The sequence below is a fragment of the Falco rusticolus genome, chromosome 1, assembly GCF_015220075.1.
Source record: "Falco rusticolus isolate bFalRus1 chromosome 1, bFalRus1.pri, whole genome shotgun sequence".
Classification (NCBI taxonomy): Eukaryota; Metazoa; Chordata; class Aves; order Falconiformes; family Falconidae; genus Falco; species Falco rusticolus.
In genome coordinates, this window is record NC_051187.1 from 16,590,646 (window position 1) to 16,613,134 (window position 22,489).

The 22,489-nt window shown below is 36.4% G+C and overlaps 1 protein-coding gene across 5 annotated transcripts in view; it reads right to left on the reverse strand.

Annotated features, from left to right (window-relative positions):
* Positions 1-1,023: 1,023 nt before the first annotated feature.
* The window catches only part of USP32 (ubiquitin specific peptidase 32), an 81,173-nt gene continuing 59,707 nt past the window's right edge, over positions 1,024-22,489 (reverse strand). For 4 of the 5 annotated variants that reach the window (XM_037371336.1, XM_037371345.1, XM_037371358.1 and 1 more), the window contains 19 exons: positions 20,288-20,447; positions 17,868-18,022; positions 17,043-17,124; positions 15,212-15,286; positions 14,446-14,584; positions 14,057-14,162; positions 13,224-13,397; positions 12,552-12,726; positions 11,762-11,913; positions 10,912-11,023; positions 10,113-10,324; positions 8,488-8,672; positions 7,992-8,078; positions 6,984-7,104; positions 6,233-6,424; positions 5,341-5,632; positions 4,434-4,867; positions 3,995-4,087; positions 1,024-3,442 (listed from right to left, as the gene is read on the reverse strand). In XM_037371336.1, the coding sequence (XP_037227233.1) occupies positions 3,269-3,442; positions 3,995-4,087; positions 4,434-4,867; positions 5,341-5,632; positions 6,233-6,424; positions 6,984-7,104; positions 7,992-8,078; positions 8,488-8,672; positions 10,113-10,324; positions 10,912-11,023; positions 11,762-11,913; positions 12,552-12,726; positions 13,224-13,397; positions 14,057-14,162; positions 14,446-14,584; positions 15,212-15,286; positions 17,043-17,124; positions 17,868-18,022; positions 20,288-20,447 (3,120 nt within the window). In that variant the 3' untranslated portion in view covers positions 1,024-3,268. The remainder of the gene's footprint in view (positions 3,443-3,994; positions 4,088-4,433; positions 4,868-5,340; positions 5,633-6,232; positions 6,425-6,983; positions 7,105-7,991; positions 8,079-8,487; positions 8,673-10,112; positions 10,325-10,911; positions 11,024-11,761; positions 11,914-12,551; positions 12,727-13,223; positions 13,398-14,056; positions 14,163-14,445; positions 14,585-15,211; positions 15,287-17,042; positions 17,125-17,867; positions 18,023-20,287; positions 20,448-22,489) is intronic. The other variant, XM_037371327.1, reaches the window with a different exon arrangement.

Below are 22,489 nucleotides of genomic sequence, written 5' to 3' on the forward strand. Positions count from 1 at the left end.
CTGCTTGACTTAAAATGCCTATCGATCAATTATACAAGCACAATTAAACGCTTATGTGCAGAACTACTAAGTGTCATTTACTTCAGATCCTATTGTAACATGAACAATGTTAAGTCCAGGTGAGGCAAAACCCTGTGCTAATATGCAATATGCAGATGATTCCCACTGCAGACAAACATCTTATTTTCTCACTTTACCAGGTCAGGAGTCAGTTTTATCCTGAGCGCAGCATGAAACACGCTGCCTGCAGAGCTGCACTGCCCCAGCTCCAGCTGAAAGCCAGAAGTCAGCCCATGCCACCATTCAAAGATTTGTCTCCTAACTTCCTATCAGACCCTCCAATGATGGAATCTTCACATGATTTTCTTATAACCCCATTATTTCTGGAACATTTTGAAGAAAACTTTTTTTTTAATCTAATCTCTTAAACTAAAAAAAAAAAAAAAGCCTTACCACAGCATGAGAACCTGGAATAAAATTATTACAGCTTGAATATTAATTGTCCAGTATACTTACTAAAATTAAGCAATTAAATATTTAAAAGATACTACATTCCCCACCCCCACCCCCCCCCAATAACCTGCAGAAGGATTCTCAAGGGTAGGTAAGAAAGGACCTCACATGCAGCCACTGTGCTTCTAAGTCATCACTGAACTCTCTTCAGATCTATCAAAATTGCAACACAGAAAAATGTGAGAACTGCTAAATTAATGTGGTTTAGCACACTAGTTCTTCAGACTTATTTATAAGGAAAGGTCTCACTCTCATGTACACAGGCACACAGTTTAAAGATTAAATAGGCTAATTCTAAAAAATACTGAACAGGATGATCTCAAAAGGAAAACAACTTAAAACTCAGAACAGCTAAAATTTCTTGGTACTTCGTTCTATGCTAGACAAACTGCAAAGAACTGCTGTATGCGCACTCACACTTGTGGATTGACAAATACATATAAGCTTAATGAAAACAGTACAGAAACGTCAAAGCAGGTAAACAGCTATTAAAAATTATCTGACAAGAACTGACACTTTAATCTGCATCCACAGTATTTAATTTGTTTGAATAATATAGTTACAGATAAACAGGTTCACTCCATATACAATTACCGATACCTTTTTTTAATACAGCTCATATTCCAGTACATCAACACTATTTTATTTACAAGGTATTTATGTACATTAACATCTTTCTAAAGTCAGTGCATTGTCAATAAGTTTTATACAATAATTTACAAAGTGAATGTAGTTAATAGTTAACTTAATAAATTTACTACTAATTCATGAATTAATTTAATTTAAAAAATTAATTACAACCAATGTAACAAACACAGAAGATCAAATAACATTAGTAGATTGTGCTACCTGCTTAAATAAAACATTTTAAAGTAAATCAGTTGAAAATCTTTCACTTTTCATGGAGTTTGCAGAGGGAGGAGTAGACAAATGGGCACTGAAAAAGCTTCTAACCTAGAAATTCACAAGTCATGTTTGTTTTTCTTCAGTATCAATGTTTAGATCACTTTAAAGATAAAAGACCGTATAGGATAGGGAGCAACACTTACAAGTAAGAAAATACTTATTTTGGAACTGATCTGCTGCCCTCAAAGAGGCACAACCTCCAATAAAGGCAAGGGGTTTTTTGCCGGAGCGAAGGCAGCAAGATCAGCTGATACAATTTCTGAAATGGACAGAACTCGGATCTTTCTGGAAATTATAAACTTACTGGTAGGTTTGTCATTCTTGTAAAACACATTAAAATGAACCCAAACATTTATTTCAGAGATCAACCATGTAAATATCAATTTTGTTAGTGAAGATAAAAAATCTAAAGAATTTGGAAGATAACACATGACAAAATTAGTAAGCTGCTTAGACTCAGCTGAAGAACAAAAGGCCAAAAGGCTGAAACTTTTATTTTCATTCAGATATGCAAAAAATTTAACACTGAAAATGTTTAAAGAAATACCTGCTCAAAAAATAACCATCTTTTTTCCAGTCTCTGCTAAGACTCAGTCATGCTTTCCTTCATGCATTAAGCCTGTTGACTTAAAAGAGCTTGTTGCAAGGGCACGGAAAGCAATTCTGGTTTAATTGCAAGTATATGCATAACCTGTCGCAAAACCAGAAAATTTGAAAAGGCAACCAAATTTTTGGGAAAAAAAAAAAGAAGAAAAAAAAGAAACTCCATCAAATTATGAAACGAATGGAAAAAAAAAATATCCATCCATGAATGCTACGATCGCTACCTGACAGCCACAGCTTCTTATTTGTTTGAAATACACAGTGGATAATTCACAGCCATTCACTCCAGAGCCCTTACAATAACAAAAACAAACTATGTTTTTGAATTTAATTATATGAATTTTTAAAAGTGCAAATTCAAAAGCAACACCAGTCATGAAACATAAGCTCAAGCATCTTTCCTTCCAAAAGCTGGGAACATTTTGTGCAATGTGCACATTTTAAGACACCATGCGTGTAATCACAACTACTCTCTTCAACCTGAAGTTTCTTCTTGAGGCATCTCAGAAGTCTGAGACAGCACTCTTCAGGCAGAAAAGCCATTCCTGAAACATGTTGATCTGCACAGCCAACACACAGAGAAAACACAATTATAATAAACCATTCAAGTGTAGAAATTAATCTCTTCTCAAATTATGATTTGGTTGTGCTCCCAACATACAGAAAGAAAGCAACTGACACACATTAGTGGTGGCAAAACCAGAAGCTTCTCTTACTCTTGATGATAATTCTTTAAGTTTGTGCACTTTTCCTTCTCTTGCTTTCCCTGTTTTGCCAATAAAATGCAATAAAACTGCAGGAAAAAGGAGGTAGCAATATCATGTTGTCCAAAAGACAACACTACAATTTTTTTCCCCATTATCTTAAACCTAAAGAGAGCCTTAGGGGTTTGTTAGAACGGTTGGTAAACTCTGCACTACTTCATTTAGCTCTTATTTGGACTATTTAATTTAGCTCTTATTTGGTCCTAGTCGGCTTTTCTCAAACCATTTTATTTAAAGGCCAATGGCAGTCTCAGCCTGATGTCTAACATCAGAAATGTTTAGAGCATGTAGTGAGATAACAGAACAAAACAATACTATCTTTATATTAACTGCTGTTTAATTAGGGGTTTCTTTTTGTGCTTTCAGATCACAGGGTACAATAACTACACTTAGGTTATCTGTTTCAGTGACATTTTTGCCAAATTTAAGTGTCAGGATGTCATCCCTCACATTCTCAAAACAGTCCATGGAAGACCATCTGCTTACTGTAAAACACAGTACTTCTTATAATCGGACTCAAAATCTTCATCCATGCTGCTCGTGTCTGCCATCTTTTTGCCATCTATCTTTGGCAGAAATTGTGCATAGTCTACCCCCTGCTGCTCGTAGAAAAGAATGTAGGCAGAGTCGGTGTCGATTTCATCAGGATGCAATTCCTGAGAAAGAGAAACAGTGTCTCAAATATGCAATGGGACAACTGCGTTACCGTCACTGAACTTAAATACACACAATAACTTAAAATACACACAACTGCCCTAGAAACAGTATTTTTAACCAGCCACTTACAACAGGAAGAATCACATTTTCTGTCTCCCTTATTATAGCTATCAGGCGCCGTTATTTACTTGAAAAGTACGGCAGATTTTATAGTGATAAATGCAAATACTTTGAAATGTCAGAACTTAATTATTCAGTAATTGAATACAAAACTGCTAGCATCATGAAGAAATATTCTTGGACTTCCATTTTTAGTCATTTTTCCATCTTTGTACAAAATAAGCATCTTTCCTTAACCACAGTAGCAGCTGATGAACAGATGTTAACTTGAAAAAAATTTCATGTAGAATTTCAGTTAACAATTTTAATATTTATCCGACACAACTTTTGAGATACTTATGATTTCAAAGAACAGTTCTCACCAGATGTAAATTTCTTTGGCTCTAGGTAACCAAGACAAAAATTATTTGCGACAAAAATAAATGGTTTACCTTACAGCTACTGTCATTGTAGCAGTACCACTTGTTGTTCGGGTTTTTGGCATAAGTGACATAATGACCCCCTCCCATAATTCCTGAATGGCACTGAAGAAAATGAAGAAGAAAATAAATTCTAGATCAAACATCAAACCCCAGAATTCACAGAATACATTCTTCACAAATCATGATCTTTAAGTGAACAGTGCTTCATGACAATTAATACATCTGGAGCTGACTAACTTTATATATTTAAGCAGAAAAAACACTATGCAAAGATACACTTTTCAGTTGTACTTAGTTTTATGGCAAATTTACATGCTGACAATGGCCCTGCTTTGTTCTTCTCAATAGTTCCCTACTTTCTGTAGTGAAAACAGTAGAGTAAATGCATTTAGTCAAAACTAATGGCACGCAAAGATAGTTTACTTCCATCAAAAAAAAATCAACTTACCGAAATTGCATATAGATTGTAAATAGGGTTAACGCACACTTCTTCTCTTTGGTCATCTGTAATATCATCCTCGCTGTGGTTATCAATTTGACCGTTGATACTGCCATTACTATATGCATTCTGCTCACAGATGTATCCGTTGGCTAGAGTCATCTCATTGTCCTGAGCAGTATATAGTTCACTCTGGCTACCACCCAAAATCTGCCCTCTGGTAAGAGCATCACCTTGATTAGAAGTAAATCTCTGCTCCTGGTCAGTACCGTTCTCTTTACTTGCATCCAGATTTTCTTTGCTACTTGACAGTTTGTTTTTACCCAGTTGTGGTAGCCGCAGGCGCCCTTTACCTCTTCCTAAAGTCCTTGGGCTACTATTTGGGCTACTGTTTTTACTTGAAGGACAACTGGCTCCACTCTTCCTCCCCAAAGATGGAGATGCTATAACAGAAAACACGTGGACTACTAAGATAGGTGAACTTGTAGTCTACTTTTTTTTAGAAGTGTTTTTTTCAATAACCAAACATTGAAACCCACTGTTTTGCTACAACTAATAAGTAAGTACATAGAGGTAAAACTATCTTTGCATACACACATACATCCACCTATAAACCGAAATTTAACTCTCTTATGCAGGATCACATTCCTCACTCTTAATCCAGCCCACTTACACAAGCAGACAGTGCCAACATCTACTGTTACTGCATAATATTTTTTTTCCTTTCCTTTTCTTTTTTTTTCATTTAAATTATAAAGCCTCACTAAGCTTTCTACGGCACACAATAACAGAAATCGGAAACAAGCATTTCAAGGTAAATTTTGGCCGAAGAAACATTAAAACTATGTTCATAATATAATTTCCCCCCCCCTCCAATTTATCAGTATTGACTGAAATTTCCCTAATTATTACCCACCTTTGATATTATTCAAGACAGTAGTGTTAAGGGAAGATGGACTTCTGTTCAGTGTATCTCCTTCCCCAGGTGGGTAAGTGATCTGCAGATCTGCTTTTCTAGACTCCCCTTGGAGAGTCCGTAGTTCAGGAAGGCTGTCAACCTGAAGTGTTAGCTGCTTTCTTTGAAACTGACTTGGATCCCTTTGTACCAAAAAGGCACTTGGGTCAAAATTTTCTCTGGGAAATTTAACAATTTTCTGAGATTTTATCCAGCGTCCATTTACGAACTGAAATCTTTTCAGGTGAATGATCTAAGGAGAAACACATGAAAGAAAATTAAAGGGGAACAATTACATCACACTGAGTAATTTCACTGTTTAAAAATACTTTTTCATGAAACACACACATTTTTATCATACGCTGATAAAAAACCCCAGTAATAACGCTGTCTGTTACAATTTGGATTTTGGGATCAAACTGGTAAAATATGGAACTAATATTTTCATGGGGAAGTGACGGAAAAGGTTGCTTCAATTCATTGATCAGCACCGCACGTTCGGAATAACCTACCGAATTTGAAAAGTGACAAATGCAGGTGTTACACAGCTATATAAAAGATCAGGTTACTGGAAAGACTGCCTGAGTGTGAATTCTATGTCAGAACAGATGACACAATGCAAAACACCACCATTTCTTGTAATGTATCAGCTAAAAAGATTCAGAAGGATCTGAGGCTTGCTTTATTTGCCTGCATTACAGAAATGCATGAAGCAAACTACGTCAATACCCCTCCTGAGACTGTGAACAAAAGCAAATCCTACTCCGAACAAGGAGACATACCTAGCAATTGAAATTTGTGATCAATGTACTTTGGTTTTGTTGCTGTAGAGGAAAATTACACAAGCTCATACCAAAATTGGGGGAAGTCTCCAAAGATCCAGTTTTTTGGTGGCCAAACAATGGGTCTTGCATTTGGAACAGTAGTACATCTCATCCTCCCCTAGTTCTTCCTCACTGGTGAAGGCTCTAAGACAACTATCCAGATTGATGGGCTCTGCTTGGGCTCGTCGGCTTTGTTCAACACTTTCATGTTCTTCTACAATCTGAAGTGAGATAAAACTGTATCTGACTTGGAAACATATACATACTGCTCAGAGGAAGCCTCTATTCACAGTATCACACAAATATCATCATATTAGGTTTAAAGATTAAAACTAGATGCACTAAGTTTTAGCAGATACTTTATTTCAGTTATGAAGAGGCAGACATACAAATAACGCACTGTCCTTATTCTTGGGTTTTGCTTACAAAATTATCCTTAAAGCACAAGTTTATAGATTCATCTCACAAATTTGAACCGCTATTCTAGATTCATTTGCCTATAGGCTTACCTTTTGATATGTTTTGTTGACTGTCTATAGCACTGGTGTGCTTAGAAAATTTATCAAATTAACATATTTTATAATACATTGTGGAGACTAGATCCTAAGCAACACACAACATGCAGACAATACACTGTTGAGGTTTCTTAAAAGCTTCCCTTCCACATTACGGTCACGTAAGAAGTCTAACATTAAGACATTAATGTATCCAGAATGTGGTGAAATGGGCTGTGCTTCAGAGCTATTAACAAACAACAAAGGGTTTACATTGAAATTTTACCCGTTCTTGTGACGTCTGGTAGCGCAGATGGAGTGCTGTTGGATCCCAGTCTACAGCAATGTAAGCATTCCCGACACACGCTCTATCTTCTGTGCACTCAATTTTACAGCCACGGCAAAATCTAAATCAAGAAGTTAGATGTGGTAAGTAAACTGTCCAATAACTAAGTTTTACATTACATCACACTTCAATTCCGCTCCTTATTTTTTAACATATGCACTTTCAAAGACACAGGCCGTGCCTCCAGTGTAAAAGAAGAGGCATTTTTATAAAACAATAATCAGTGTCAGTTTGCTGTTTTAATACAGGATTTGAGAAATGGAAGCAGTTGGGTGAGGCTCAACCATCTACCTGTGTATAATGCTGACCAAGCCCACCTACAACACCCAAAAACTACAATGCTCTGTCTCCACACGTCTTTTACATCATGATAGCTAATGTACTTGATTTATGCAGCTGTAAGAGACTTTTTTTTTTTATTATTTTTAATGAATATATGGCCTGAATATCTTCCAGCAAGGCTCTGGAATTTTTATTAGCATGTCTTTGTGTAGGTAAAAACCCAAGCACACTTCCAAGGTGAATTTCTAATTGTCTGTTGTAGTCCTTACTCTTCAAATGGCACAGGAACTAGCCAGGGTAGATCATTTACATCTAAAAGTTTGGCTTCATATGAAGCCCCTACAAATCATCCAAATATGTACACATACGTGCATGCATATATATATACACATGCACACAGAATATTGTAAGGGGTTAGAAGGTTTTTGATAATCACATCTGTCTCCTAATTTAAAGTTTCTGTGTCAGCATGGAGTTCAGCTCTCCAAGGCATAAAAGCTATATTACAGTGAAAGTCTGCCATGTGAGAGTTTTGCCTAAATTAGATTACAGATTCTTATTGTTTGATATTACCTCTGAAGTCTGAAATGTATCACAAACCCATTACCATAAATTACCTTTTTGCTGGAGTGATTCCCTCCCTTAAATCTAAAAAGGACAATTTACCTGTACCACGGACACCAAGCACAAGAATTTCCATCCTTCTGAACAACCCTTAGGGTGAATGGATACTGATACCCCATGCTATCATCACTGAAACAGAAGAGAACGCAACGTGAAAAGTGAGCACTCATTCAGACTGCCAATTACCTTCCTTCACTATCTTGCTATGTTTACTTTAAAAAAAACCAAAGAAAAAATTGCCCTCAAAAATCACAATTTTTATTAGATTGTGCTATAAAAACAAGACTTGCCTTTACTTCGCTCCAATTTGTCAGATACAATTAACTATCAACCACTGCATGACAATAAATCAACCGATTTGTGTAAAGCCAACCTTTAAATGCAGCTAGGAGGTACAGTACGTTTACATTAATTATTGCCATTATTATGAGAAATCATAGCTGATAAAGATGAAGGTGAATATAGTTTTAAACCTTGTCACCAAGTCTAAGCCACTGTATTATGTCATTCAAGCCAAAGACCGAGATGCCAGACTCACCAGTCCTGTGCATGATTACTGGCTTCCTGAGGCGGGAGAGGGCTGGCCAGCCTGGAAACCTGAATCCACACTGCATCATACAGGTCTCTCTTCCGTGTATGAACCGTACAAGGAACAATTAGTGGCATTCCAAAGAGACTAGGACGATTCTTCTGAGATGAAAGAAAATATAATTCTGTCCGCATCTGTGTATGTGAAATAAAAGAATGACTCAGATATGAGTATGCATTAACACACGTTACCGTAATTACTAGGATGCTGACCTTGTTACTTATTTCAGGCTTTGGCAATTAAAATAAAGCATTAATTCTCTATTGAAAGTACCCTATTTCAACATTTTTTTTCCAGTATTAAATACTGTAAATTTTGATCACTGACTTACAACTTTTTTGTGCATTTTATATATTAAGACAATGTTGTTTAGGTATTAGACGACATTAAACGTAGATCTGTAATTCAACCATGTATAATATTTTATATTTTGTATAATGTATATTTCTTTTCCCATCACATGGTAATATTGTAATGAAGACACGCACCTAATGATGCTAATGCCTGTCCCCCAGATGACCCCTACACTAGGCAAGCCAATGTTTGCTAGAGAAAGAACACTTATCTCTAAACCTAAAGGAGACACTACAGATTTGTACACAACTTATTCCAAACAGACAAATTAACCTTCATGCTACATCCCCCATTTATAAGGAAGATTTAACACACCAGTTTAATGACACTGAGGTACAGCCAAAGCTACTACATTCCACAAGTGTTATACAGGTAAGATTATTATGCATTGGTAAGATTTTTGACAATGACAAGCACGGATTTTTGGAACAGCTTCCACAAACCACTTCCACTGGTTTTTAAGCTGTATGACTAAAGCTTGTAATGGCTCAAAAGCATTATACCCACGCCTACAAGATTCTGCAAAATTTGAATCAAGGTAACAGTGGTAACAGTGGTTAGTGGCCACTGCTTGAGAGAATAAAGCAAAAGGCCCCGTACAAACACACGGTGAAGAGGGCAGTCAAATGGTCTCCTGGCCCATATCCACCAGGCTCTAAACACGACCAGGCTCTGAAGTCTGGACACAGTGCATACAGAACACGAGGCTGTCTGAGGTGTTCAGTCATCCAGCATTGACATTTAGAGTTCAACTTCAGCACTGATGCTTTTACAAAGAGTAGTTCACACCAACAGAATGACCCAGGAATGTACTATATAGCTTCACTCTGTTTCCGTGTAAGAAATAAGGCTTTTCCACATACTGGGAAAGAAATGCATTTCTAGTAGCTCCTCTAATTAGAATTTTTTCTGCTCAAAGAGTCTGGAACATTTAATCAGGGAGTTAGTGAACGCCCAAGTATGTATCTCAGCATTAAAGAACTGGGAAGCATGCCAGTACTAAGGAAAGAAAAATACACCAACGCTAGACATAACCATTTAAATTTACAAGAGTTGTGTTTCTGTAGAACTTGGCGCCCACTTAAGAGGAAAATGTATTCACTCCCTCTTCTTAAGAAATAAAGATTAATTTATCATACGGACATTGAAAAAAATCCTCACTGGCTTTCCTTCAAAGTGTGTTACGTGAACAGTTTATAACAAATGCAAAATGTACTAACCATTTTCCTGTGGACTGCAATTATATACCCTGTACAGGGACTATCCGAGAGCACGGGCACGTGACCGTTGAGAGTCCAGTTGGCAAGGTTACGCTCTGTTCCACATGGCACTACAGTATTTGGCATTCCGTTTGGAATGAGGGTTGGTTTAGGAAGGTCCCCATTCATCATTACGTTGGGTGCTCCATTAGCTGGTGGCCCAGTTGAGACATCTGTTGACAGACGATTACACCCTCAATTATCTACAGTAACCAGAACTGATCACATGATTTTTATCCTTTCCACCCTGTTCAATGCATTTCAGGAAATATCTTCTACTCTCCTTAAGACCAACATCTAACCTTTATTTGCCTACAACTTTGCAAAATCAGAGCATGCAAGAGCAAAGAACAGCAGAGGTGTTTACAACCCATATAAGAAACCACAAGCAATAAAAGCAAAACCACACACCACACTTCCAATTTTTTACTTGTCCTGCCTTAAAGCCAATCCACAAGCAATAAAACATTTTGTTCAAGACATCTTGCGTCTTGAACTGAAGTAAGTATATTGCAACCTTCAGACTGCTATTCTGGGCATGATCCTAAAAAGGATCACAGATCATCAGTAAATGATCTGAGACTGCACACAGCTCCTTTGTGGATCAGAACTCTTATTTGTCTTGTCTTTAATCTTTAATGTTTACTTAGTAATAAGTAATAAGGTTTTCTCATGAATGTCTCCAGTACGTAAGCACTGTGCATTTTAAGTGAGGATTAAATGCACTTAAATAAAGGAAAATAAGTATGTTTTGCTTTACCTGTCTGCACAGGACTTGATGCTGATGTAGGGGATCCTGGAATTGGTATTTCGAATGCACACAAAAACCCACTCACTGATAACCGGACTTTCTGGTTGTCTTGAGGAAAGTTCTTCAGCAAAAAAGGGGAAGTTAGTCAGACCTGCATATACTGCTATCCGTGACTCTGAATGTGTTCTGTTCTTTTGAAAATAACGTATCTATCAGCTCATCCTTCCCCTCCCAGCTGCTTTCTTGCACCTCTCCAGAAGGAAAAAAGGAAGCCAACAAGGACACTCCTTTGCAGATCTCTGCACCAAGACCTGAAAGAGTTATTACTGGTTCTCTAAACAGACTGACAGCCCCTAGTTTCAAGCAGCTTTAATCATATTTAATGAGAGCAAAAAAATGTACACATATATACATATGCACTATGCAGAACTAAGCCAGTCATTACTTATGCCTCCGATATCTTGAGCGTTTAAACTCATCACAGCACTCTAACTTGAGATTTATTACCTGAAGATTATTTTATCCTTTTTTTCCTAAAAATATCAGTAGTAATCAATTCAATTAAACTTCTGCAAGCTTCTACATCACTAATAATTTTGTTTACAAGTGGTTTATTTTGGTTCAGTTTAGTCTGATTTTATATCTATTTAAAGCAAGCCAAAGCATAGTTTAAGAATGAAATAGAAGTTCATATAGAGCTATAGCTAAGCTGACTTTATCATACTTTAAGTTAAATTATTTCGCAGTTCTTCTAAACAAAGCTTAATGCCAAAAAGATGGTAGTACACCACTGTACACAAATAACAAACAAAACCACCAAAGGTATGCTGCAGCAATACTTAATTTTTTTTCTTCTTACCTTTATATTGGAGCTATGCACTTCTGCAAGTAGAATCTGTTCCGGTTTCAGCCCGCAGAGTTCACTTAACTGTTTTTTCAAACCTGTATACTTTTCATCCATGTTCAACCTCAAGCCGTATCGAACAGGAGTAGTACCATCTAATTTAATTACTTTAAAGGGGAAAAGAAACACACTGGTCAGCAAACCAGGAAAGTTTTAATGAGAACAATATACTACAGCTACTTACTTAGTAGAAAGTATTTTTTCCCCACTTGAAGATATGTTTTTTAAATATTTTTTTAACCAGTTCAACTTTCAAGGCTTGAGACAAATGTCAGAAATCTCTTGCCGCATAGGCAGTAGAAAATGGTTTCAAAATCTGTTTCACTTTTTTATCATCTTTGCTTCTTTGCCCACAATACATCAGTTTTTCATAGCATAGTTCATGACCCATAAAGTAATTTGTGTTTGTAGACTCCCCCCAGCCCTTCTTTTTTCACTCTGTGCAGATTTAAAGACAACCTTCACGACACAGTGAACAGAAGGAAAGTTCTCAGAATCTCCATTTTGTATGTTTCTGCATTAAGTCATTTAGTCAAGACTGAAATGGGCCATCTATGCTCTATTTTTAAAGGGTTTACTTTAACTGTATTCCAATGAAAATCTGGGTACTCTATTATATTAAAATGGTTACACTATTTTTAAAAGTACCACACCAACGAAATCTGGATGTTTCCTAGATGTTCTACATATACAATTTTTATTTTAGCAATGACAAGTTTATAGGGAATTAAACGCTACTACTCACCTGTAATTTCTAGGTGCATGTAGCTATCCATTGGCAAAGGCAAGGATAAAAAATTAAAAGGGTCAAATCTAACACTTATATGTCCACAAGTTTTACATTTTACTTGTGACTTCAGCTGCCCATGAAATAAATCCACAACAATGGATCTGTTTCTTCTCAGATGGTTTTCCCAGGCCTAAAGTGAAGTATGACACAACACAAAATTAGAAACTGAAGACTATTTGCTTGAACTACAGGAAGTAGTTTCATGGGAAGTCAAATGATTTCCATAGAAGTTGTTTACCAATTTCTAGTAAATAGGAAGTATTTCATTTCAACATGAATAAAGAAAAGTTAATTCAATTAACACTATAATCAAGGTACAACATCATTTAAAGTACTTCTGAAAGGACCATCAGGTATCTTGAAATATTTTGATGCTCCACAATTCTGAAAAGTTGTTCAAAGTGACTGTGAAGTATCATCTCTATACCTTTATTATAATACCTAAACCTCATTTTCAGCTCAAAGGTGAAACCGACTCCTCAGATCAGAGATATAACAAGTTCCAAAAGACAGCAGAGTCCTGAAAAAGTACTGCCACAGCCAGCCTCATCAAAAACTTAGCAGCTTAGTACTGTAAGGAAAAAAAAAAGTAAACAAACCCTAGCCCCAAAAAGTTTTAACTCATACCTCTGCTGCTACTTCCCAGTCTGGTCGACCATCACTGTCTTTCAGTTCAACATATGGCTTATCATGAACTCTGTTCAAATCCTCATGAAGACCATCCAAAAGAAAAGCCAGAAGCTCCTGTGAGTCTTGCTGTTGAAAGCCATTAAATCTTGGTGCATATTTTGCTATTGTCCACTATAAAACAAAAGCCAGAAAGTTATTTTAACGTCATGTAATAAAAGCTGTAAGAATAAATCAAAATATTTTAGACAAGACACCTGCTGTCAACGAGCACAAATTCAATTGCCAGGAATTAAAGATAACCCTCTACGCTTTCAAAACAGAAGACCACTCACAGGCAAATGCATAATCTTTTGTCCATAACAAGTGCTATAAAAGCCACATCTTATACCACAACCTCTGATTCACACCATGTAACTCCTCTGAACTTACAACCACTGAATCATGATTATATTCCACAGAAAGCGGCTCAAGTCCTGAGCACCAGGACCGATGAATCCTGGCCTCCTGGAAATGTGCACCTCACCCCTGCACAGCCCCTTCCTGAAAAACTCCCCTATGTTCCTTACAGGTGAGAAAGCAAATTCTGTGACCCGTTTCAAGTAACATCTGTGATAACGAACTGCCCAGGATACGGTCACTGGCTTCACAGCCAACTTCTAACACTTGAAACCTGTGTCCAAGTTTCCTTCCCTTTCTCTAGGGGAGATACTGATTTGAGGCCAAGAGCCACTACAATACAGGTAACACCAGGAAAAACTGCATTAAATAATTCCTGCTATTCACAGAAATTCTTGCTTTCCATCTTTAAAAAACACACATCAGAGGCTCACCCGCAGCTTTAACGGTGCTATATTCTTCTGAGTTCCGCTCCACAGCTCCTGAACCAAATCCCCATAGCACTTGGCCATGTGTCCTTTCATTCCTATTGGATTTGTCCTAGAAACCAGAAGTAATTAAGGCTGTACTAAAATTTAAACAAAGTTCATGCATAGGGATAAACAAGGAAGTGCAAAGGCTTCTTGCTGAACTGTTTTAACTCTCCCAGAAACAAAACAGGTTTCATTTTCGTGTATCTAATCTAGTATCTGCTGTAAAGCTGACAGTTGATAACACTGAACTTAAGAGGATTTATTCAACGTGTCTACTTCTGAAAGCTGGAACTCATTTTAAAGAAATGTTACAGCATCTAAAATGCCAATGGTCTCAAATAAAAAATTACCTGTTAAGTTCATAAAGATGTCTTCCAGAGATGAAATACCTTGTTAGAGGTTGTGTATTACTGACACACTGGATGCTGGAGTTCATGAAGCATGTGTTACCCAGATTGCTTAATCCAGTAGCACCCTTTTCAGTAGGAACTGAAAAAAGAAAACATAATTATACCAATTGTGCAGATGTAAACAATTCAGAATGGTATATCAGTAAAGTTAAGAATATGACCCTTTCACAGTAACCAGTTCAATTTAACCTGCTCCCAATTACAAGACTACAGCTGGCACAGATGAAACAGAGGACCAGCCTGTTCAAAACACCTTCTCTCTCTACTTAAGTTAATAGAAATTGAGGTATTTTGTTGGATCTGATCCACCACGGACCTCAGTACAATCCATACAAACTATTTTCAGTTTGTATGGATTCAGTAAATAATTATGGTACTGAAATTTCTGGATTGATTTGTTAAAATCTTAACTATTCCTTACCTTAAAAAAATTTCCCAGATAATAAACACAAACCTCGGAATTTGTTATGTACCATTTGCTAGTGCTGCATCTGAACATCTACAAATTTATCTGTCTATACATCCAACACTTGCACATTTCCAGCATCTAAGTTAATACAACAGAAAGAACAAGCCAAGCAGCACAGGTGTAAAAGACCTCTTCCGATGCTAAGCGGGCTTATACTAAAAATAATTGTTTCAACATAATATAGCCTCTCGGATTTCTCTTCTCATCATAATTCAATTACTATGCTGAAACACTTACCTTTATGTCTGTCTATTTTACTGCTGTTTGCTATAAAAGACATCTCTTCCGGCCAGCTCATGTCTTTGTTTCGAACTAGAAAGAGATATGGTATAAGGATTTTTTAAAATTCTTTGTTACTTGCTCCAGAGAGCTTATGCAGCTGAAGAGGTTTAATTAAAATTTTCTAATATTTAATTGAGAATAGAAAATTGCTTATTTTTAGTTATTATTTTTGCTAGGTTTTATTTCATTGTTTCCAATCATTATTGGAAATCATTCTAATACCGGCATCATTCCAGTAACATCTTTAGAAAGCAGCCTTGAGACTTCCAGTGGATTACAAGTTTTCAGTACTTATTCTAATATTTAGTATGTATCCCCCAGATCTGAACAGATCTGTTCACTTCATGAGTGATCACTAATATTTTTTGTTGTTATGAATCACCAAAAGATTGAAGTGCATTTCAAAAGAGGGACAAAATATATCTGTTTCAAGATAAAGCAGGACAAAAACCCACAAGCTTTTCTAAACTAGCTTTACCACCGCCTCTCCACAGGTCCCCTCTGTAGACCTCCCCCTAGCATGGACACAAGCATACAGTGAAGTGGCTTAAAGGACATGGCTGAATAGAGGAAAAGGGAGTAATTTTTCACTAGATTGCTTCTCACAGCCAGCTCCTCAGATAGGTGTCAAGTAGCTGTCCACGGGTACGGCAGCTGGCATCACAGACAGCAGAAAGGCAGGCTGGTTCTTTCGTGGCAGTGCTGACTTAAAGCCTGTTTGTTTACTGAACGACAGCCTTGGGGTTTCACCTGATACAGCAAGGTGCCGTCCCTCTCCCCTCTCACCACATAAATTCCCATTTCTTCTCTTGTGTCTGGTGATTAATGCAGGCACACAATGAACTGCATCATCCACTCTACCAATTTTAACTTGATTAAACGTGAGCTAAGCCAAATGACAAAAGGGATGAGTCCATCCAGCACACCAGCCTGAGGTGCAATATAAAGCTATGTTAAGTTAAACTTGTACAGACACAACGTCAGACCCAGATTTCTATAGCGCCTCTGTGATGTAAGGACAACGACAGAGTGGATTAAATATGTATACTTCTGTTTCTCGTATACAAAAATTAGCCAAAAGGTCAAACTAGGCGAAAACTCAGCTGATCTGTGCACCCTGCTACCTTGGACAAAGGCTTAATATACTTGTGACTGACAGCACTGCCTCGCGTAGTAGCGCATGGCAGGAGTATGAGACACGAGAGACATAAATTGAAACAAGAAAGGCTGAGATTGTTTACAACGCCTTTTTGCCACGACAAGAGTCAGTCAAGCAGTCAAGTCCAAATGCATTAGGCTCTCTCCAGATGTGAAAATACAAGCAGCTTCTAATGAAAATCTTAGCAACAAAACTGACATGGACCGAAACACGCTGTTTTCTCCACCTTTTGCTTTATGAGTAAGAATGTATACATGCAAACACTGTAACCTGAACTCTGGTAAAACTAGTGAAAGAAAAGCAGATAATGAAAAAGCCTCAGATGCCTCATACCGCTTTTGTTTAATCTCTGGTATTTTAGTTATTACTGTAGGAATAGCGGATTATTTGAAGCTTTGGTATTTCTTCCTGTATTTCTTTCAATACATACATAGAAACAGACATCTATTTACACATACTCTTCATTCTCAAAATACTTCCAAAACAAAAATATTTTGGTATTAGGCCTATATATTTGGGTAGTTCGGGCAATTACAGAAACAGGTACTATATGCAATTTATTAACCATATATATACTTATATAAAACTATCAATTTTTAGTAAAGCATTTATAGGCCCTTTTTATACCTTCTATTACCAAATGCTGCTCATCTTGGATTTTAAGATACTCCAGTCTGTGATCTTCATCATCCAGCAAAGTAAGATAGTTCTGCAGAAGAAAAAATAATCATATAGTTACTACTTCTAGATTTAAAATACTCTGAGGATATTTTAATCTCAAAGCAATGAAATTAAAACAGTATTAACAATTTCTTCACAAAAATGAGAACACCAGTTTTTTACCTAAGTTAATTAAATACAATAGTTCACTGATCTCCACAAGCATCTAGTTCAATGCTTTAATGTTAAGTGGTATTTCTTTAGAATGAGAGAATTACACGTACTTAATGGTTTGGAGGAATGCATTCTGCTTGTTCATTGTGATTTGTTCACATGCACATTTGAAAAAGATCCTGGATGGCTGCTGGCTTCTGTGCCAACAGGAGCCTATAGCATCACGTGTGGCACTGAAAGAATATACTTCTATTTTTATTTAAAACAGTTTCTATGAAATTTCCTATCAAGCCTTTCAATAGGTCAACGAACTGCTAATTTCTAAATACACCACAAGATAATTAAATGTTTATCGGGCTAAAAGGAAAACAAAAGATAATTTTTCTGGGTTACGAACATTTCACTGTTTGGAGTGCACAAAAAAAAAATATATCTAGAAAGCAAGTGGCAAGAGTTTTCCAACCTGGGCAGTTAAACTGCAAAGGGAACTTACATCCACTTGTTTTTGGGTTTTTTTTCTGTGCATGTACATGTAATAGTTTCTAGAAAAAAAAAAAAAAGAGATATACAACATCCAACAGCTGATTAAAAAAAACCACAACCCAAACCCAACATTACCTCACTATTGTATAACCAGAGGCGCATATCTTCTTCTTTTATACGTAACCTCTGGGAGAGATATTCATGTATCTCCTTAATTGTTTGCATTCGACTGAAGCAGCCAGTGTAAGCCAACACTCTTTTTAACGGAGCATTCGGTGAAGGTACATTCCCTGGATTCACAATAATAAGAAAAGGGCAAAAGATAATGTACATACCCATAGGCCAACTGAAATCAGATCAGTAACTTAAACACTATATATACAATAAGCATATTTTGTCAAAGTAGTACAGAGTTCTAGTGCTTCTGTATATGGATAAAATAATGAGTTAGATTGAAAGGTAGTTGTTACTAACCCCTAGGGACAACAAATTTGCTATCATAAAGCAGACAGATTTACCTCCCTTCTTACCAAAACCTGGTAGAAAATTGCTCCCCAAAGATTCTCATAGAAAATAAATAACTTAAAAGAAGTTTTAAAAGACTGGACTATTCTGTTAAAGACAGAGTATCCGGGTCAATGGCAATTTTCAAAATAAAGGACTTCAAAATTTTATGAGAAATTAAATAAAAAATAAGGTAAGAGAAAATCAGTCTGACTGTTCTTGGAAGCAGCGTGACTTTGCTTCAGCTCTTCCATGGAGATGAATACTGATCTGTGAAGATGAAATCAGCCTGGCAGTTTCACAAGAAAAGTATTCCTAATAACTAAATTTCTCAAAGCATATTCTGTGAAGATGCCTAGGATTTTCACCAGAATTTCTAAACAATCTCATGTTTACAACACAAATTAATTCCATCAGTTGAGATTGTTGCTCTTTTCCATAATATGAGCTCATCTTTAAATAAAACATTCACACAAGAGGTGAGACCAACTTTACATGCTTTATTCCTTGAGCTTCCTTGGTTTAAAATTAGGAAGTTTCCAGCTCCTCAGAGAGACAGGTCTATAACACATTCATGAAAAACTTATTACACAGCCAAACCCAATCGGGTGACTGCATTGCTTAAGTAACCACAGAAGTGACACTGTTCTACTTTCACTGTCAAAAGAGTAAAATAAAATAAATAGTACCATATGAAAAGATGCAGTATTACATGCAATTTGACAAAAGAGTAAAACTAAATTGTAATCATCAGTCAGTAAAGCATCAGTTTTGCCCCAGTATACCAAGCAAAGTACTCATTTTTTTGTAGAGAAAACAAAAAAGCATTTTCTGAGATTAGGGATCAGAGGATTAGTTGTAAGATTACAGCAAGAAAGCGTATTTGAAAACTCAAAAAGATTAATAACTGATTGGACAAATAAATTAGTGCAGAGCAAAATAATTCCAAATCAAGATCAAATTTGGCACATCAGAAGATTCTCTTTATTTGAATTTGGGCATTTTAGGATGTCCAAACAAAGCACTTCCCATTTTATTAGGTCAAGTAGGAAAAATTAATTTGGGTAGCAGGCAGTTTCTGTAGCGGATCTTGATCGAGCAGGCAGCCGCTATCTACATGTTAAGTTTTAGATTCTACTGAAGCAGTGAAAAATGGAGCATCTGCATGAGATTTTTAAACATAGGTTAACACTAGCAAGACTAAAGGATTTAATTTTCCCGAAGTCAGGTGAGCCCATTTCTGGACATATGTTACTGTGGATGCAGATATACATCGGTGTGCATCCAAATGCACATGCATGTGAACATCATTTATTTCTTCAAACCTCTTGTGCAAGGCAAGTATGCAACTGTGCACACAAATGGGTAACCAAAAACAAAACCTGCAACACTTCTCAGCTGAAATGTGAAGCTGCAATCTAAAGACTATTCTTACAGCCCATTACTCGTACAATCTTCTGGCAAGCATTACCATCACAATTATGGCACATATATTTCAGTTTGAAGTTTACACTTTCTACAGTATTGTCTTTCTGAACTGCATCAAATAACAGCCTTCATATTTCATTAACTCTATCGCTTTCTAAAGAGTATTAAACAATTTGGGGCATTAAAGCCTAGCTGGCCAAGTAACTCGGAACCAACTGGCTGAACAATGATTTCATTTATTCTAGCACTGTACTATCAGATACACACACAGAGCCCAATGCACAGGTGCATCTATTCTATGGCTACAAAATTAATTACCAACAGGAATAATGAGATCTGCCCTTCTACGCTGTTTTGTTTATGCAGTGCTCATTTTTCACCTTCAGCTCACCAATTTATTTGCAGTAACTATGCAACTTAACGGACTTCATTGAAAATGCTCCCTCACGCCTCTTCCTTCCAAGAGAAGATAGCAGGAAAGCCTTTAAATCATTACCAAATGCTGTTTGTGCCTTACAGTTGATTAGCTGGTGTACAAGCACAGTGGCAGCAAGCTTCTACAGCTGTGGGTCTCGCTTTCTTAGAAACTGCGCACTTGTATTCTTGCTGCATTCTTAAGTTACCTCTAGGTAAATGCTGAGGAAACATTCTCAGGCTCATCATACCCATATTCACCCAGATGTTGGACTGCTGCGTTCGAGTGGCAGGCTGCTGTCTCAGGAAGAGCAGATAGCGAGGAAATAACTCTAGCTCAGGCACATTTGTTTTGCTGTTTTTGATCACCTAGTAAAGATGTTTAAAACATATTTTAGAGACCGCTGTTCAAACATATAGGAAATCCCAACAGGAGCAGGAAGTAATTGTTAAAGCAGATGATTAAAAATATAAACAATGTTTTACTAGGAGATGAGAAATCTTCTGAACTTCTTACGGGGTGTCTTAGGCAAATATCCACAGGAATAACAATTCAGTGATTTGTAAGGCCTTTTTGAAGCTTATTAGTGGCAAATTGTCAAAAGCAAACACCATACTCAGTGGAGCACAGCTTCCTGTGCCATACTATAGAAAAAACCCCCGAAATATATATTCCTGAAATATATGTGAATCTACAACGAACCTCAATAATTCCACACTGTGTATACTTCAATATAAAAGTTTCACAATTGTTGAAAAAACACGAGCTGAATAAGACATTTGTTCTGAAGTTTCTGAACTATGAGCTTGAATTAAAACCTTTGTATTGCAAGTTTGTAGACTGAAACTTATGCTGACAAAAACAGCTGAAACTACCCCAGAATACGACTTGCAGCTTTTCAGTCACCATTTTTACAAAGATTTTGTAGATCCATGCAAACATAGGCATACATAAATGGCAGGAATGTTCACTATTTTTGTGACCATGTGAAGCAGGAGAAAACACTCGGTTTAAGATGCGAGAAACAATAAAATGCACTGAAGTAGCATTCAGTTACAACAAAAGCAATATGATGACATTTTCTGGAAAAAAACAACATAATAGTCCCTTACTGTGGGGTGGGAAACTGGGACTGTAAGTGCCTGTATAGATGGTAGTAAGTAATCAAATGGGCTTTAAGAATTCAAGTGCTCAGATAACCAAGGGTCAAAGCGTTGCTTAATTATGGACTGTAAAGCTACAGCTTACATAGGTAGTATTTATATTTTTCTGCAGACAGGATATCCAAACTAAAATTCTCTCATTCTGTATAGATGTCTCTCTTCTAATGACCCTATTGCAAATATCTCAAGCACATTAGTTTATGTATAAAGAGATGTGGCCTTTCCTGTATCACGAAAGGTGTTGTTTCCATGGAGAATGTGTGGGAGAAAGGTAACAGAAGCCAGTGATTTTTCACTGTAAAATAATTACCACTACTATGGCTAACAGACCAAATCATCAAAAATCATACAGCTAACTCTCTCCATTTGTGACACTGTGTACTTGCAACACCAATCACCAAATCTCTATTGCTACCATTAAAAAATAAAAAAAAAAATTCAAAAAATCCCCTCACTTCCTTTTTTTAAGTGTTGTTCCTATAAGAGACCACCTGACACAGAATAAACCAACCACTATACGGAATAAATATACTCAACAGAAACTGAAGAAAGTTCCCAATGTTTCTAAGTGAACAGACCAAATTACATTCATTTTTCTTGCCTCTAACATCAGCCTACTTCTCTATAAATTCAGTTTTGATAATTCAAGGCATGCCAGCTTTAGCTCCAAATGATTATGACCTGTTAATTGTTTTGCAATATTACACACAGAGAAACAGAGAGATAGCTCAATAAATTGTGAGCAAATTGTATGATTCAACAATGGCTACTGCTATATAATTACTGCTTCTCTCTCACAAACAGTTACTGTTTTAACTGCAACCAAAAAAAAAAATATCTCATTGAGATAACACAGACTATTGGTCCACTTAGTCAATTCCTTTTAATATATGGCACTTTCATATTTGAAAATTATATTCTGCAATACATTCCGCATTGAGCCCCAAATGAATTTTTATTAAATATTTTACAGCTTTAATATATAAAATACTAGTGTTAGTTACAAAAAGTAACTTTGGTTCTTCAAGGTGTTTTTTTTTAAATAAACTGTTATGCAAAGAAGTACAAATACCACCTTATCTTTGATAGGCTCTTGCTAATTAGTTAAATTTTATTACAAGGCTTTAAGTGACTACAGGTAATTAAATAATTGTTGATATAAAAATGCAGTATTACTGATTTATAAATACATTTTTCTTACACAATTAAACACTTCTGTTAATTGTCTGTAAAACTATTTCACAATT